Genomic DNA, 18701 nt, shown 5'->3' on the forward strand with positions numbered 1-18701 from the left:
AGGACAATGCATGCATCCCTGATCATGGCCCACTGGCGTGGGAAAAAAAAAAAACAAGCTCCGCTTACCCTGTCCTGGTGCCATAGTCGCACAGTTACGCATTGATGGCCCTCTGCTGCGTGTCCAGCCGCTGCAGCAAGGCCAACGTTGAGTTCCACCTGGTGGGCATGTCACAGATTAGGCAGTTCTTGGGCAGGTTAAATTCCTTTTGGAGGTCAGCCAGCCGAGCACTGGCATTATATGACCAGCGGAAATGCACACAGACTTTCCTGGCCTGCCTCAGGACATCCTGTAAGCCCGGGTACCTGCCCAAGAAACGCTGCACCAAGTTAACGACGTGAGCCAAACAGGCCACATGGGTCAGTTGTCCCTGTCGGAGGGCGGAGAGGAGGTTGGTGCCATTGTCGCAAACCAACATTCCTGCCTTGAGCTGGCGTGGTGTCAACCACCTCTGAGCCTGCGTCTGCAGAGCTGACAGAATCTCTGCCCCAGTGTGGCTCCTGTCCCCCAAGCATACCAGCTCAAGCACCGCATGGCATCTTTTTGCCTGCGTACTTGCGTAGCCACTTGAACGCCTATGGAGCACCGCTGGTTCCGAGGACAAAGCACAAGAAGAAGCCATGGAGGAAGAAGAAGAGGAGGGGGTGGAGGACAGAGGTGTGTCAGAATCACCAGTAGTAGCATTTTGGAGGTGTGGTGGCAGAACAACCTCCAACACTACTGCACCTTGTCCTGCATCCTTCCTAGCTGCCAGCAGAGTCACCCAATGTGCCATGAAAGATAGGTAACGTCCCTGTCCATGCCTGCTGGACCATGAGTCAGCGGTAATATGCACTTTACTGCTGACCGCCCTGTCCAGCGAGGCCAAGACATTGCCTTCCACATGCCGGTAGAGAGCCGGAATCGCCTTCTGTGAGAAAAAGTGGCGTTTGGGAACCTGCCACTGAGGAACCGCACATTCCACAAACTCACGGAAGGGGGCAGAGGCTACCAGCTGAAAAGGCAGCAGTTGAAGTGCTAGCAATTTAGCCAAGCTAGCAATCTACCACTGGGCATGTGGATGGCTGGAAGCAAACTTCTTTCGGTGGTGCAGGAGCTGGGTCAGGGAAATTTGCCTGGTAAAATCTGACATCGGTGTACCGATAGCAGATTGCCCGCAAGTACTTGGCTGTGACACACCTAATTCTACACCTTCATTCCTCTCAGTGCAGGTTTCAGAGAGGACTGAAGGTATAGTGAGGTTGGAGATCCGCTGGAGATGAGGAGCAAGGAGAGGTCCGCTTTGTTTTTTGGTGTGGGTCTTTTAGGTACGCTTGCCAACGAACTGCATGGCAGGTCGACATATGTCTGGTCAAGCATTTGGTGCCCAAGCGGGTGATGTTTTGGCCACGCGAGATACGCTTGAGACATACAGTCAGGTCCATAAATATTGGGACATCTGCAAAATTCTAATCTTTTTGGCTCTATACACCACCACAATGGATTTGAAATGAATAAGCTGTGCTTTAACTGCAGACTTTCAGCTTTAATTTTAGGGTATTTACATCCAAATCGGGTGAACGGTGTAGGAATTACAACAGTTTGTATATGTGCTTCCCACTTTTTAAGGGACCAAAAGTAATGGGACAGATTAACAATCATCCTTCAAACGTTCACTTTTTAATACTTTTTTTTTTTAAAGATATTTTTATTAATTTTACAAACCAGTTGTACAAAATAAGCACAACAAACAACCACTTAATATGCTCGGTCAGTCATTGGTAAACAGCAATAATATGTAGCTCATATAAACAAAGACAGACATTAGTACATCTGCTAATATTTGCACACAACTACTTATACAAGCAATTCGTCCATATATAACGGTATGAATAATTTGCATAAATTATATGCTATCTTGGCGCGACCCGTAAATGTCCCAACTACATATCCTACAAGGTGAGGGTCAGAGGGCTAGCAAGCCATCTACCCCAAATTTTATGGAATGTTTTTGTCCGTTTCCTTAGTTCAAAGGTAAGTCTATACAGTGGTATAACATCATTGATTAATTTTAGCCATAGGGATTTCAAGGGTGTTGATACAGGATGGAGCAGGATGGTGCAGGATGGTCTTTCTAACATAAAAGTAGAGGATTCGTAGTAATCTTTTTGCCTGTGTTGATAGTTGTAAATCTCCAAAGATCCCCAACAGATCATTTTTTGGGCGGATGATATTGGGGAGGCCTAGAGCAGAGGAAATTAAGGAGCCTACTTCCACCCAGAAGTCCTGAACCACTGGGCAGGTCCAGAAGCAGTCCATGAAATCAGCACTCCCTCCACAACCACGAAAGCACTCAGCGGAGGACTTCAGCCCCATTTTGTGTAGTCTGGCCGGAGTAAGATGAGAGTGGTGAAAAAATTTAATCTGTATAACTCTATCTCTAGATGAGATGACCGTGGCTTTATATGTGTCTCTGAATTCAGTCCAGTCTTCCTCAGTAAATGAGATGTCCATGGATGTCCATTTTTCCTGTGCTTTACTAAATCGGGGGTTAACGTCTGTCATTAGTATTTTATTCCCTTAGAGTACCATCGCTAAGTGTCGGGCAATGAGTATAGTTCCTGCAAAGTAGGGTTGAACCACAGGGGATTATTTGGGGATGTGGACCAGGAATGTTTAGAGATTTTTGTAATGATATATCGAAAAAGTAAGAGAGAAGTTGCTAGCATAGAGGTGCCTGGTCGACTTGGAACCCTACCTCTATAAACAATGTTATGTAGAGTTTCCATGGAAGACGCAATGGCTCCCTCAGTGGTAGTACATGCATTTGCCGGGACCGGACATAGCCAATGATGCACATGCACTAACTGTGATGCTAAGTAATAAAGAAAAAAGTTTGGAAACGCCAACCCCGCCATATGTGATGGCAGTCTTAACGTCTCCAGTGCCACCCTGGGGGTCCCCCCACTCCACAGGAACGTTGTACAAATCGTATCTATCCTTTTAAAAATAGATTTGGGGATTTTGCAAGGGGAGTTAGCCAGCACGTATAGCAGTTTCGGTAGGTAGATCATTTTAAGTAGACTTGCTCTTCCCATAAGATCTAGGGGCAAGTCCATCCACTCTTTAATTTGTTCCTGTAGTCGACTCAGTATGGGGTCTAAGTTGTTAGTAATGTACGTGGATAAAGGCGATTGTACCAAGACCCCAAGGTATCGAAAGGAGGTTACTACCTGTAAGTTGGAGTCCGGGTGGATCTGGGAGATTGCTGCAGAATCCAGAGGGAACAGGCTGGATTTGTCCCAGTTCACCCGGAATCCAGAGAAATCTCCAAACCTATTAATCTCGGCCAATAGCGACCGAAGTGATGTATTAGTATCTGCCAGATACATCAAGGTGTCGTCTGCATAGAGCGAAATACGCTCCTCAATGGTAGCAATAGGCAGGCTTTTGATGGAAGGGGATGTACGAATTTGAGCCGCCAGCGGTTCCATAGCCAAGGCGAACAGAAGTGGGGATAAAGGACATCCCTGCCTCGTGCCCCTTGTAATGGAGAATGATTTAGTGATTGAGGAATTAACTCGCACTCGGTCTTGGGGGGATGTGTAAAGTAGTCTAATCCATGCCACCATGCGAGGACCGAAACCATACACCTGCAGCACACGAAAGAGATATGGCCATTCCACACTATCAAATGCTTTACATGTGTCCAAAGACACAATGGCACGTGTACGGGAACACTCATGAGGGTATTGCAGGTTGTGGAATAGTCTGCGGATATTCATTCTTGTGGACCGTCCAGGTATAAAACCCCCTTGGTCACTATTGACCAGAGACGTAACTACAGTATTTAAGCGGTTTGCAAGCACTTTTGCTAGGATCTTAACATCCACATTTATGAGGGATATTGGGCGGTATGATTCACATTTAAGTGGATCTTTGCGGGGTTTCAGCAGGAGCACGATCAAGGCTTCTCGCATGGTGGGGGGAAGGATACCAGCATCCAGGGCCTTATTATATGTACGTAGCAGAAATGGGCACAGTAAATCCCTAAATTGTGAATACCATTCAGTGGGATAACCATCCAGCCCGGGAGTCTTGTGGGCTGGCATTTCAGCAATGGCTACTGCAATCTCTTCAACCGAGATAGGAGCGTCTAACATCTCCCTCCCCTCAGTAGAAATGGAGGGGAGAGATATGTCAGCAAGGTATTCGTTTAGCTGGGGTTCAGTGTACTCAGCCCTGGAAGTGTAAAGTTCTGTGTAGAAATTTAAAAAAGTTTCCATAATATCCCCAGGGACCTCACTAATTTGGCCTGTCTTAGTATAGATACGAGGAATGGATACTGGAGGGCGGTCAGGCCTTGTTAGATATGCTAAAAGGCGTCCAGCCTTGTTACCATGTTCAAATGATTTCTGTGCCGTGTGTAACAATTTCTTTTTTGTAAGGTCTAACAGACGTATTTCATATTCCCTACGTAGCCATGTTTCTCTTGTGTCCGGGGTCGGATCAGAGGTATATACAGATTCTGCTTGTACCATGGCAGTTTCAAGTTCTGCCGTATGCTGTTGGTTGTTTTTCCTCAAGACCCCAGTGATGGACATAAAGGTGCCCCTCAATGAAGCCTTGAAGGCTTCCCACTCTATAGAAGGGTCCACTGTCCCCACATTGTCCCTCCAGTATTCCTTGATACCTTGCCTGCATGTTCCCTGTACAACCTCATCCTCCAGCCAATAAGAATTTAACCTCCAAATGGAGGGGGTAGATCCCGGAAGGATGGTGAGGTCCACAGAAAGGGGCACATGGTCTGAAATCCCTCTAGGCAGATAGGAAGTTGCAGTGACAAAGGGGAGAGTGTCTGCTGGGGCGAAGGCCATATCAATTCGAGACATAGTATGGAATGAGTCTGAATGACAAGAAAACTGACTATCATCTGGGTGTTTCCAGCACCATAATTCAGTAAGGTCATAAACCTGCATCCAGTTCAAAAGGGAGGGAAAGGGTCTACCCCCACCCCCCAAGCGATCCACGGCTGGGTCCAGTACAGCATTAAAATCACCAATGTAAAGGAGAGGTCCGGGGGGTCTATCCAACAAGTACAGTGACAATTTCAATAATACCTCTGTCGAAAAGGGCGGAGGAATATAGAGGTTGACAATAGTAAACGTTATTGAGGAGATTTGTAGAGTAAGTATGACATATCTCCCATTTGGATCTGTCTTGACCTGTAAAGTTTCTGCTGGGAGGGATTTAGCCACTAAGATAGAAACCCCCCTAGAGTAATTTGTGTGCGTAGCGTGATAACCCTGAGCCAGCCATGGACGCTTAAGGGCCCTCACCTTAGTGTCAGTTAGGTGGGTCTCCTGTAGACACACCACATGAGGACGACATTTCTTTAGGACTGAAAAAACGAGAGATCGTTTTTGGGGGGCATTCAAACCTCTAGTGTTCCATGACACTATTTTTAAGGACCCTGACATTGTAAGACAAACAATATATCATGATCATAAGGACAAATAAGCACATACTTATCTAGTACCTCACAGGCCGCGCCAGGCCACATGCATTCAATGATATGTATAGCACATTTCCAATATCTATGTTTACTCGAGTCTGTACTGTCAGTATACAGGCCCGAGTAAGCCAATAAACCGTTCCGAGCAGCATCTATATAAATTGCAAAAAGGAGAAAAGAGGAAAAAAAGCAAAAAAAGGTAAAAAAGAGCACAAAAAAGTGCAAACCGTGTTTGAAAAACCCATAACCCCCACCCCGCTCGGCCATCCCCAACTTAGCGAGCCTTGGATCCCAAAACCCAAATAGACCCCTCCTACCCCGTAAAAAAAAAAAAAAAAAAAGGGGGGGGAGTGTTATTGAGGGTCCAACTATTCCGTGGTCACACCACTGTGGTGGGGAGGTAACGTGGAGATCGGTGTGGCTCTCAACTGAGAGTAGAAAAAAATTAAGTTATGTCCTGATCCAGGATGTCTTTTCGGTATGTTTTGTAGGAAGACCCAAAAAAAAAAAAAAAAAAAAGGAAAAAAATAAGAAAAATAAGAATCAGTCCTTCTTACTAGCAAGGGGAAGAAAAAGAAATGACAGGCCAAGCAGGAATGTCAAAGGTTGTTGCAGGATTATAGATCTTTCTTCCTTCTCTTCTCTCTTCTCCCCTTCATTATAAGACCTCAGGTATAGGTGAGTAGCCCCATATGATGAGGTTGGCATTTAGTGGATGGGGGACTGCATGGTTTCATCCACAAGGAGTTCAGCAGAGGGGAACATTAAACAGGGGAAGCTGTCAGTGACCTCTGCGCCTGTCTGCGGGCCTGTAGCGGTCGTTTAGCCAAGCCATGGCTTCTTTAGGGCTGGAGTAAAAGTGAGCTTTACCGTCGAATATGATGCGGAGCTTGGCAGGAAACAGCATAGCACATTTCAATCCCTCCTCACGTAGACGACTCCTCACTGCTGAGAATGATATGCGCTGGCGCTGCACCTCAGCGGAGAAGTCAGGATAAATAGAGATATTGTTGCCGTTGTATTTAAGCGGACCTTTCTCTCTTGCTATTCGTAAAATGGCCACTTTATCCTGGAAATTTAGGATGCGAGCGATGATTGAACGTGGAGGTGCTCCCTCTGGTGGAGGACGTGGGGGTGTACTTTGTGCCCTCTCAATCACATATGAAAATGATGGCGCATCAGTGCCAAAGATATCACTCAGCCAGGAGTATAAAAATTTTTCAGGGTGTGAGCCCTCCGCGCGTTCAGGGAATCCAACAAAACGTAAATTGTTCCTTCTAGAACGATTCTCCAAATCGTCAATTTTGGCGTGGAGAGCTGCTAGTTCCCCAGTATTATCTCTCACTTTAACAGTTAGGGGGTGCATAGTGTCCTCCACGGAACTAATACGTTCCTCCATATCCCCAGCCCTGTCACGGAGGTTTTGGACATCCTGTTTAAGGAGTGAGAAATCCATTCTTATGGAGGCTATTTGAGTAGTGAGGGAGGCCTTACAATCTTGTATAGCCAGCATAATGGTGGCTAGGGTTGGTTCAGCAGGGGGATTCAGCTCACCATCATCATCAGTGGATTGCTGGGGGTCCTGAGCTGTCTGGGGGGTCTTGTGATAACTGGGAGACAGTCTGTGTACGGAAGATAGCAGGAGTAGAAGCACTCACCCCACTAGCAGAGCTCCGGTCATCAGACAGATTCGCCTGCAGCGTGGCTGCCTGAGAGGCCTGTGTCCCGGCACCATCTTGCCTCCGGAATCCCGCCAGACGGTCCGACGTGGATAAGGGCCAAGCCGGCCCGTATTTCACCATGGTAGCCAGCCTGCTTCGTGCCCACCACCGTGGGGAACAAATTGAGACCTTCGGTGAGGAGATAGGACTCAGGATACCTGCAGGATGGTTGTTGAGAGCCGGAGCGCTGTAACTATGCGGCCGCTCGCTCCACCATCAAGCCACGCCCCCCACTTTTTAATACTTGGTTGCAAATCCTTTGCAGTCAAGTACAGCCTGAAGTCTGCAACGCATAGACATCACCAGATTTTGGGTTTCATCCCTGGTGATGCTCTGCCAGGCCTCTACTGCAACTGTCTTCAGTTCCTGCTTGTTCTTGGGGCATTTTCCCTTCAGTTTTGTCTTCAGCAAGTGAAATGCATACTTAATCGGATTCAGGTCAGGTGATTGACTTGGCCATTGCATAACATTCCACTTCTTTCCCTTAAAAAACTCTTTGGTTGCTTTCGCAGTATGCTTCAGGTCATTGTCCATCTGCACTGTGAAACGCCGTCCAATGAGTTCTGAAGCATTTTGCTGAATATGAGCAGATAATATTGCCCGAAACACTTCAGAATTCATCCTGCTGCTTTTGTCAGCAGTCAATCATCAATAAATACAAGAGAACCAGTTCCATTGGCAGCCATACATGCCCACGCCATGACACTACCACCACCATGCTTCACTGATGAGGTGGTATGCTTTGGATCATTAGCAGTTCCTTTCCTTCTCCATACTCTTCTCTTCCCATCACTCTGGTACAAGTTGATCTTGGTCTCATCTGTCCATAGGATGTTGTTCCAGAACTGTGAAGGCTTTTTTAGATGTTGTTTGGCAAACTCTAATCTGGCCTTCCTGTTTTTGAGGCTCACCAATGGTTTACATCTTGTGGTAAACCCTCTGTATTCACTCTGGTGAAGTCTTCTCTTGATTGTGGTCTTTGACATACATACACCTACCTCCTGGAGAGTGTTCTTGATCTGGCCAACTGTTGTGAAGGGTGTTTTCTTCACCAGGGAAAGAATTCTTTGGTCATCCACCACAGTTGTTTTCCGTGGTCTTCCGGGTCTTTTGGTGTTTCTGAGCTCACCGATGCGTTCTTTCTTTTTAAGGATGTTCCAAACAGTTGATTTGGCCACACCTAATGTTTTTGCCATCTCTCTGATGGGTTTGTGTTGTTTTTTCAGCCTAATGATGGCTTGCTTCACTGATAGTGACAGCTCTTTGGATCTCATATTGAGAGTTGACAGCAACAGATTCCAAATGCAAATAGCACACTTGAAATTAACTCTGGACCTTTTATCTGCTCCTTGTAAGTGGGATAATGAGGGAATAACACACACCTGGCCATGGAACAGCTGAGCAGCCAATTGTCCCATTACTTTTGGTCCCTTAAAAAGTGGGAGGCACATATATAAACTGTTGTAATTCCTACACCGTTCACCTGATTTGGATGTAAATACCCTCAAATTAAAGCACATCTTGTTAGTTTCATTTCAAATCCATTGTGATGGTGTATAGAGACAAAAATATCGGAATTGTGTTGATGTCCCAATATTTATGGTCCTGATTGTATGTTGCAAATAGCAGTGGTGCGATCTGATGCACTCATCTCAAAAAAGGCCCACACCAAAAGAACTTTTGGAATAACGCGCAGAGACAGCAGCACCCTGCAATTGCGGACCTCTGCGGTGTGATGCAGTCGGTGTGCTGCTATTAAGCTGGCCCCTGGAGGGCATCCTGCCTTGTTGGAGATGTGCCTCCTCCTTTCTATCAGGCACCCACGTGGAGCCAGTGACTTCCTCATCATCCCCTCCCTCCCCATCACTGGAGCAAACCTGGCAGTATGCTACAGCTGGGGGAACATGACTGCCAGATTGCTGTCCTTCTTGGGCACCCCCTTTCTCTGGGCTCACGCTACTGCCTTCCTCTAGCTGGGTACCATCATCGGAGCCTTCAAAATGCTGGGCATCCTCCTGGAGCATGTACCCAACACTGTGGTCAAACAGTTCGGGGGACACCTCAGGAGGACACGGTGGGGCTAGGGAAGGAGTGACTGATGACATTGAGCCGAGGGAAGAGGCCACGTTGGCAGCTGCTTTGCCAGACAAAGTACCCTGAGCCTGGGTGAGAGGATGAGGACGGCTTGGTCATCCACTCTACCAATTCTTCAGCATGTTGCGGCTCAACGCGGCCAGCTACCGAAAAAAAGGACAAGCGTGTCCCACGGCCACGTGCCGATGAAGATGCACAGTGTCCATGACCAGCACTGTTGCCTCTAGACACAGAGCCTGCTTGCCCTCTTTTATTGGCTTGTAACTGCCTCTCCTTGTTGGCCTTTCAGACATACTAATGGCCTGTTGTGAGATGTAGCTGCACAAAGCTGGGATGCACATATATATATATATATATACTGATTTGATTATACTGCAGCTAGCAGAATCAACTGCCTGCCTGTAGTATTATTAGTATGAGAACACTAGCAATTGTCTTCAGGTAGCTTTAGGTGCACACTGTGCAGAGAACACAGTACATTAACTGTAAATACTGCAGCTGCCTGCCTGTGGTATTAATAGGATCAGAAGAACACCAGCAATTGTCTTCAGGTAGCTTTAGGTGCACACTGTGCAGAGGACACAGTACACTACCTGTAAATACTGCAGCTGCCTGCCTGTGGTATTAATAGGATCAGAAGAACACCAGCAATTGTCTTCAGGTAGCTTAGGTGCACACTGTGCAGAGGACACAGTACACTAACCGTAAATACTGTAAAAACACCTGCTTGCCTGTCAGTATATTAGGAAGAGAATAACAGGAACGGATCTAGCTAAACTGAATACAGTATATATATTATATACACACACACACACACACAGACATATTATATATATACACACATACACACACACACACACACAACACCTAGGATGTATATATATATATATATATATATATATATATTGTGGCAGAGCAAGGCTCTGTCACTATGAAAATGGGGTTAAAGTGGACACAGAGTCTGCATATTGTCTGAGTGCAGAGCTACAGAGTGTAGGTTTGAGGTGGAGAGAACTGCTCTGGCAGTTTTCTCCAGGTTTTGCTAGTTCCTTATGGGGCTCTGTAGTTTGGAGATCCTTCAGAGTCTTGGGTGGGACGGGATCTCCAACCCTGTGTCCGGGTCTTGTGGACAGCCAGCAGGGTGTGTGCCCAGGTGCACACAGCCCATATAACGAGGGACTGGTGAGAGCAGAAAGGGTGGAGGAAGGTGAAGTTGGAGCAGTGGCTGCTAGTAACTGTCTCTGTGTGAGAACAGATGCTGTGTGCGTTGAAGGGCTTCAAAGCTATGTGCGTCCAAGGAGCCAGATGCTGTGTGCGTTGAAGGGCTTCAAAGCTATGTGCGTCCAAGGAGCCAGATGCTGTGTGCGTTGAAGGGCTTCAAAGCTGTGTGCGTCCAGGGAGCCAGAAGCTGTGTGTATTGAAGGGCTGTAAAGCTGTGTGCGTCAAAGGAGCCAGAAGCTGTGTGCATTGAAGCTCTTGAAACTGTGTGTGACCAAGGAGCCTAAGACTGTGTGCATCCAAGCAGCTTGTTTGAGGGGCCTGTTCCCTATAGCAGCAATACTGCTGAAGAGTAGCCAGGTGGGCTAGCATTTTCATTTGGATTTTCTATTGTATTTACTTGCTGAAGCTTGGACCCCTGCGTGGGATTCCTGGATGGACTTTTGTTGTTTTTTCCTTTAATAAACGTGGGCTACCAGGCCCTTAACTATAAATGCCTCTCTGATGTGGACTCACTGCACTAAAACGCATCTATCCACTTGAGCTGAACAATCCCCAATGTCACAAGTGGTGCTCGAATGCGGGCATGTAGACGGTTGAATCTAGGTCCTTGCTCCATGGTGAGTCGCATCAGGAACTACTGCTAGCTGTGTGTGGCAGCCAGGCGAACAGCATTGCACAGAAGTTTGATGGACTGTGTTGCATGCAGGTTGTGTACCTGTGAAAGGAGAATCGCATATTTTTTCTCTCCGTGTTGCATGCAGGTTGTGTACCTGTGAAAGGAGAATCACATATTTTTTTTCTCTCTGCTGTGAAGTGTGTTGCAAGTTGCTGTGTGTAAGACAGCAAGCATGGGGCGTTCAAAACAGAAAAAGGAAGCAATCCTTGCTGAAGCAAGGGAAAGGGTTCTATGGCTAGAGGGTATTTCACCACATGCCCCAGCCACGCCAGAGAATTTTTCCAAGTGTGAAATTTCTGTGACCTGGGGTAAATTAATCATGTCATCCCCAGTTAAAAAGGAAGTGAAAGAAGTTTCCCCTGGCAACAGGAAGCCAGGTGGACAACAGCGTGTGAAAAAGAGGAATATGGTCATCTGTGGAAGCAATGTCCAGGCCAACAGGGATGTCAGGGATCCAAGGAGTCTGTCTGCTGATGGTCATGACCAGTGGTATCCTGTGGCAACAGAGAGCCAGGCATTAAGGAGATTCCAAGAAAGTAAAGTTCAGCTACCAGTACCGTGCTTGGAATGTGGTCAAGTGGGGCATGGAATTTTTACTTGCCCAAGGTTCTGGAACAACGCTGAAGAGTCTGGAAAGGCTGCAGTGTCGTCCTGTGGCCACACAGAGGGAGTAGCTGGTATGGATGCAGCTGAGAGACAGCGCACTCAAGTGAAGGGTATGATGTCAGCCACTGAAAATGGTAAGACTGTTTCAGTTTGTGGGACTGAACCTAGTGACATGGGAGTGTGTCCAGCAGGAAGATCCGCGGTGCAAATGGACATAGACTTGCTGCAGTGTGCTACCCGGAGCAGTGGGGAGGCACTTGGTGAGGACCAGCTGACAGCAAGGTTAAAGACTCAAATGAACATGGGAACTATGCATGTGCCTGCTATAATCCAGCAGAGTGCTGGAGAGGTTAAACTAGGGGTGACCAAAACTGTTATTGTGCCATGTTCCCTAGTGACAGGTGCTGCAGAGTTGCCCAGGGAAACTTCAGAGGAGCTTGCAGTGACGGAGCAGAGAGTTTCCCAGGTCAGCTATGGAGCTGCCCAAGGAGGAAAGAGTTCCCCTTTAAAGATAGAGGGTGATGTGAGGAGAGGCTCACAGGCTGTGGTTGGTAATAGACAATCCACAAAAGTAGCAGTTATGTCTATACGTAATGAAAATTATGATGGTTATGCTGACAAATATGTTACTGTTGGCAAATGTGATGGTATTGGTGATAATGACATTGAAAAATGTGTTCCCTTTAATGTCATGTCTGAAAATGTTGGAAATGTGTTCACTGCCAATGATGGGAGTAGGATATCTCCCATGACAACCAGAAGCGCAGGCTTGTCCATGGAAGTCTCGTGGGGTCTCCATGTGTTGGAGCCAGAGGTTTTCCAGGATGGCTGTGGTGCTACTCTGGTGAAACAAAGGAAGACTGAGTCACACAGTGAGAGTGTGCGGGCGCAGCCCCACAACCCTAAGTGTAACCCAGGTGTCAAGGGGTTAATTCAGCCAGCAAAAGCTGAAAGTGCAGAGCTGTGTGTGTCAGTAGCGCCCCCAGAGCAGGTAGGGCAAAAGCATGTATTACAGCCTGCCTTGTCAGATGATGTGTCAACCCAAGGGGATATGTATAGAAATGACACTGGTGCAGAAGGGTTAAGTGTGAGACATGTGTCTGACAGCGCTCCAGGGGAGCAACAGGCTGTGATGAGGGGTACCTCCAAGGAGTTGGAGGTCTCTTCAAATGTCTCAACCTCACAAGCTGCAGTGGATGAGCCCCTCCATGTCTTGGACAGGGAAAAAGACCTTAGAAAGGTCTGGTATTTAGACATTGGATGTTTAGAGATGACAAAAACCTTACTTGAAATGCTGGAGTTGGTAAAAATGCACTCACTGTACACTTGGGTGTCTCCACCACAGTCGGACCAGGTGGTGCTGCGTAGTACCCATGGGTGGAGCCAGGTGGTACAGGCTGTGCTGGGAAGCCTTGATCGAGAATGGTATTGGTGGGACCAATGCTTATTAACAGTGTGGCAGATAGTCTTGAGGTACTCTGAGAGGGTGCTCCCAGTTACTGAGTGGTATGGAAGGTGCCCAGGAGAACTGTTGGAGACATCAAAGGTCTCTCCGGCTGGTGTAGTGACTATAAACATCTCTGCTGGTGTGGTCCGAGGTGCGGCTGAGCAGTGGTCAATAGAGGGCGTGGATACTGTTTCACCCGCTAAACCTCATGAGAAGGTAGGGCCCAAAATAGACGCAGCACTAGCAGAGATGCTTTCTATCACTCAGAAAGAGGTACAACTTAAAGTACCCGGAGACACTGTAAAGGAAAGTGCTAATGTTGGTTGCTGCAACAATGTAATGTGTACATCAGAAAGGAGTAGTTTGTGCTTGGATCAGTGTCATTTGTTAGATCAGTTACCCATGGAGTGTTGGACAACAGGTGAGGTGAAGCTGTGCTATGGACCCGTGGGGTGTAATCACTTGCCTGTGTTTTGTCCCTCCTCAGGTCTGGTCCTAACAACAAGTACTGAGATAGATGGCACTGATTGTGTTCGACAGGATGTCATTGAAATGTATGATCTGCTAATGTTTGGTGCTGTTAAAAGTGACGTGGTTGCCGTGGGTAACCAGAGAGAGGTTTTTGAACCTGAAAGACCTGTGGTGAAAGATAAAACTGACGTCTGTAAGCTGAAAGGTAGGATCAGGGAAGGCAGAGTTCCCCCAAGAGAGGAGAGTATGCTCAGGAACCCCAAGAGAAGAGAGGGAAGGCAGAGTATACGGAATTATAGGACCCTGTTAAGATCCAAGGTGGGACGTACCTGGAAGCACACCCGAAAAAAGGGTTGGGCCTACGTGGCTGATGGCCAGCACAGAAGTGTCCCAACTGCTATGGTGGGTGCAGGTGTTTCTCCCTCCGGATCGAAACAAGAGGGGGGGGTATGTGGCAGAGCAAGGCTCTGTCACTATGAAAATGGGGTTAAAGTGGACACAGAGTCTGCATATTGTCTGAGTGCAGAGCTACAGAGTGTAGGTTTGAGGTGGAGAGAACTGCTCTGGCAGTTTTCTCCAGGTTTTGCTAGTTCCTTATGGGGCTCTGTAGTTTGGAGATCCTTCAGAGTCTTGGGTGGGACGGGATCTCCAACCCTGTGTCCGGGTCTTGTGGACAGCCAGCAGGGTGTGTGCCCAGGTGCACACAGCCCATATAACGAGGGACTGGTGAGAGCAGAAAGGGTGGAGGAAGGTGAAGTTGGAGCAGTGGCTGCTAGTAACTGTCTCTGTGTGAGAACAGATGCTGTGTGCGTTGAAGGGCTTCAAAGCTATGTGCGTCCAAGGAGCCAGATGCTGTGTGCGTTGAAGGGCTTCAAAGCTATGTGCGTCCAAGGAGCCAGATGCTGTGTGCGTTGAAGGGCTTCAAAGCTGTGTGCGTCCAGGGAGCCAGAAGCTGTGTGCATTGAAGGGCTGTAAAGCTGTGTGCGTCAAAGGAGCCAGAAGCTGTGTGCATTGAAGCTCTTGAAACTGTGTGTGACCAAGGAGCCTAAGACTGTGTGCATCCAAGCAGCTTGTTTGAGGGGCCTGTTCCCTATAGCAGCAATACTGCTGAAGAGTAGCCAGGTGGGCTAGCATTTTCATTTGGATTTTCTATTGTATTTACTTGCTGAAGCTTGGACCCCTGCGTGGGATTCCTGGATGGACTTTTGTTGTTTTTTCCTTTAATAAACGTGGGCTACCAGGCCCTTAACTATAAATGCCTCTCTGATGTGGACTCACTGCACTAAAACGCATCTATCCACTTGAGCTGAACAATCCCCAATGTCACAATATATATACATACACAATACACTGTAAGTGCAGCTAACTGACTCGCCTGCCTACTCTATCTAACTTAAATCAAATGACACTGTCTCTCTGTCTATCTCTCCACCGCCGCAACACACTACACAAGGCCGCCACGCAGGTGGCCTTATATAGTGTGGGGCGTGTACTAAACCCCCTGAGCCATAATTGGCCAAAGCTACCCTGGCTTTGGCCAATTACGGCTCTCTGTACAGATGGCGCTGTGATTGGCCAAGCATGCGGGTCATAGTGCATGCTTGGCCAATCATCAGCCAGCAATGCACTGCGATGCCACAGTGAATTATGGGCCGTGTCTCAGAAGTCTCAGAACATGAAAAGATGTTCATCAGCTGTACACGGCGCCTGCGCAATTAAGAGTACATTGTGGCACACGCTCCCGATGCTCGTGCGGGTGTAGGGGCGGATGCATACAGAAGAGGCCGCATGATGGGCAGAGCTCTTACAATGGGGGTGAATTTCTCAAAGGGGTGGCCTCTACTGTATGCATCTGCCCCTTCACCCGCCCCTTGCAGATTTGCACGAGCATCGGGAGCATGCAGGAGAGTGTGGCATAATGTACTCTTAATTGCGCATGCGCCGTGTACAGCTGATCATGTTCAGAGACTTTCGGCGTCTCCTTTGTCCATACTGCGCAAGCGCTACGCCTGTGCAGTACAGGGCGGACACTATCCAATGGGGGACATTTCTCGACAGGACACCGGCTGCTCCAGGGGAATTCAGTCCCATGCTGTGAAGGGTCAGGCGCCCAGAGTAGCATCCGAGGGAGGTGAAAAATGAGCAGAAACTCCAGCATGCTTCTACGCGAAACCCAGTCCACAGCACAGGGACCCGAAACCGGAAGTGATTTTTTTTTTTGGTGAATAGCTTGGGGGAGCGGTGCCCATGTGCCCCCTATGGACAGGCCACCACTGATCAAGCACTTAGATACATTTAGAGACCTCATCAGCATCCTCCCTCTCATCACCGGAGCCAGCTTGACCATAAGCTGTGGGAACATCACTGCCAATTGGTTGTCCATGACTGGCGTTTCCTCCCTCCAGGGTCCCAATACTCCCGACCTCAGAGACAACATCTTAGCCAATTAATTGCTCTGCATCCTTTGCAGCAAGTGGCTGACACTATATCCAAATAACTCAGCAGGCTCCTCTATGCCAGTTGGCAGGACAACAGCGGTGGTAGTTGTGGCTAAAGAGTTAGACCAAGAATATTCCATTATGGCACTTGGTGATGACTGTGAGATAGTCTGACCCTGGGTGACAGAAGGAGGAGGAAGACAGCTCAGTTAGCCACTCAATCACCACCATGGGCTATGGCTGTAAAGCACACCAAGCACAAAAAAAAATAGGGAAAATGTGCCCTGCCTGCAGATGATAGATCATATCCATGACATTACTTTGGCCTGGGTGCAAAGAGGCTGCTTGCCCCCTCATAGCTGACAGTGGAAATCATTTTTGGAAGGGATGAAAGAGAAAAGAGTTGGGCTACATTGTGAAGTGGAGAACCAGAAGAGGCAACATGACTGGATGGTAAAAAAAAAGGGGAGTAGAAGAGGCAGCAGAATGAGCTCGAGAAGAAGAAGAAAGTAGGGAGAGGAGGCCGAGATAACGAAATATTGAGGAGAGGCAGAATTATGGAGGAGATAGGGAGAGGAATCAGAGAGATGGCATTTTGAACAAGGTGATGGGAGAAGGCAGTAAAACTGGATTGTAGAGGAGGTAGAGAAAAAAAAAAGTCAGTGAGATTTGATTGTGGAGGAGGTAGGGAGAAGAGGCAGATGGACCAAATAACGATAGAGAAGGTAGTGGGACCTGACTGCTAAAGAGGATGGGAGAGGAAGCAGGGTGACCGGATTATGGAGGATGTAGGGAGGGGAGGAAGCATTATCAAATTATTGGGGTAGTAGAGAGAGGAGGCAATGAGACCAGATTATGGAGAAGGTAGGAAGAGGAGGCAGTAAAATTTGATCATGGAGGAGTTAGAGATTGAAGGCAGTGATAACAGATTTATGGAAGAAGAAGTATGAGGATGTGGCAGTAGGAACGGATTATGGTGGAGGTAAGAATAGGAGGCAGTGGGACCAGATAATGGAGAAGGAAGTCAGAGAAGTCAGCAAGACCAGATTACCGAGGAGATAAGGAGGGGAGACAATGAGACCAGATTATGGAACTGGTAGGGAGAGAAGACAGAGAGACCTGATAATGGAGGAGGTAGGGAGAGGAGGCAGTAAGACTAGATTTGGGGGGGAGATAGAGAGAGGAGGCATTGATAACAGATTGTAGAAGAAGCAGGAAGAGGGGAAAGTGGGATTGTGGAGGAGGTAGTAACAGATCGATTATGAAATTAATCGATTACTATTAATTACTCTGTACCTGTGTATTGTCTTGAGTATTAGTGCCAGGAAGCTAGCTGTTAGGTAATTTGGACAGGGTAAAATCCCCAAATCCTCACTAAATTTAATAGGTACGATGCCCGGCGGTGTGGAGAGGCTACTCTTTGTACATCTTGCCGCATGTATGCGTTCCTTGATCATCTGATCGAGGGTGAATACTGCTGTGCAAAATGTAAGCACATTGTTTCCCTGGAAGCCCAGGTTCTGAATCTAGGGAAGCAACTGTCAGCACTGAGAAGTCCCTCCATACTAAAGGTGAGCCAGGAATGTATACGGCAGGTGCCGGCAGGGGCCAGCACAGAGGCGGGTGGAGACAAAGAGGCGCAGGCACTAGCAAAGAGTAGATGGGTGACAGTCAGGAGGGGTAGAGGGGGAAGTGCCAGAGAGGCCGATCCAGGACTGGAGCATCCCAATAAGTACGCTCCATTGAGTGTCATTGGTGAAACCAGTCAGGGACCAGCACTGCTGGAGATGAGGGACTCTCCTAGCTGCCGGGGGAAGAACTCCTCCAGTGAGAGTGGGGGGGCAGCAAAGGGAAAGGAAAGACAGATTCTGGTGGTAGGGGACTCAATTCTTAGAAGGACAGAGAGGGCAATCTGTAACCAAGACCTGAAGCGCCGAACAGTATGTTGTCTACCGGGCGCTCGGGTTCGGCACATCACGGATCTTGTGGACAGATTACTGGGAGGGGCTGGGGAAGACCCGGCTGTCATGGTGCACGTTGGCACCAATGACAAAGTCAGAGGCAGATGGAGTGTCCTAAAGAACGATTTTAGGGACTTAGGTGCTAAATTGAGGAAAGGACCTCCAAGGTAGTATTCTCAGGAATAATACCGGTACATCGAGCCACACCAGAAAGGCAGAGAGAGATTAGGGAAGTAAACAAGTGGCTGAAGAGCTGGTGTAGTAAGGAGGGGTTTGGGTTCCTGGAGGACTGGGCCGACTTCTCAGTCGGTAACCGGTACTATAGAAGGGACAGACTGCACCTAAATGAGGAGGGTGCAGATCTGCTGGGAATGAAGATGGCCAAAAAGTTAGAGGGGTTTTTAAACTAGGCGATGGGGGGGAGGGTCCAGAGACAGTGATAGCCAGCACAGATATAATTCCAGAGGGTAGTGTTGGGGGCATTAGTGGTAGGTTAACCAAAGCACAAAAACACAAGGTGAGTATAGTAGCAAGTCCTAGTTGCAATTTTGAAACACCCAATACGAGGACAA

At 47.8% G+C, this 18701-nt stretch overlaps 1 protein-coding gene across 1 annotated transcript in view; it reads right to left on the bottom strand.

The window, feature by feature from the left end:
- Positions 1-18701, bottom strand: part of LOC141146118 (uncharacterized) — an 84744-nt gene that overhangs the window by 25665 nt on the left and 40378 nt on the right. The window contains exons 2-3 of the mRNA XM_073632872.1: positions 6365-6926; positions 4379-4885 (exon numbers count right to left, since the gene is read on the bottom strand). Of these exons, the coding sequence (XP_073488973.1) occupies positions 4379-4885; positions 6365-6926 (1069 nt within the window). The remainder of the gene's footprint in view (positions 1-4378; positions 4886-6364; positions 6927-18701) is intronic.

This window comes from Aquarana catesbeiana, linkage group LG05 (genome assembly GCF_042186555.1).
Source record: "Aquarana catesbeiana isolate 2022-GZ linkage group LG05, ASM4218655v1, whole genome shotgun sequence".
NCBI lineage: Eukaryota > Metazoa > Chordata > Amphibia > Anura > Ranidae > Aquarana > Aquarana catesbeiana.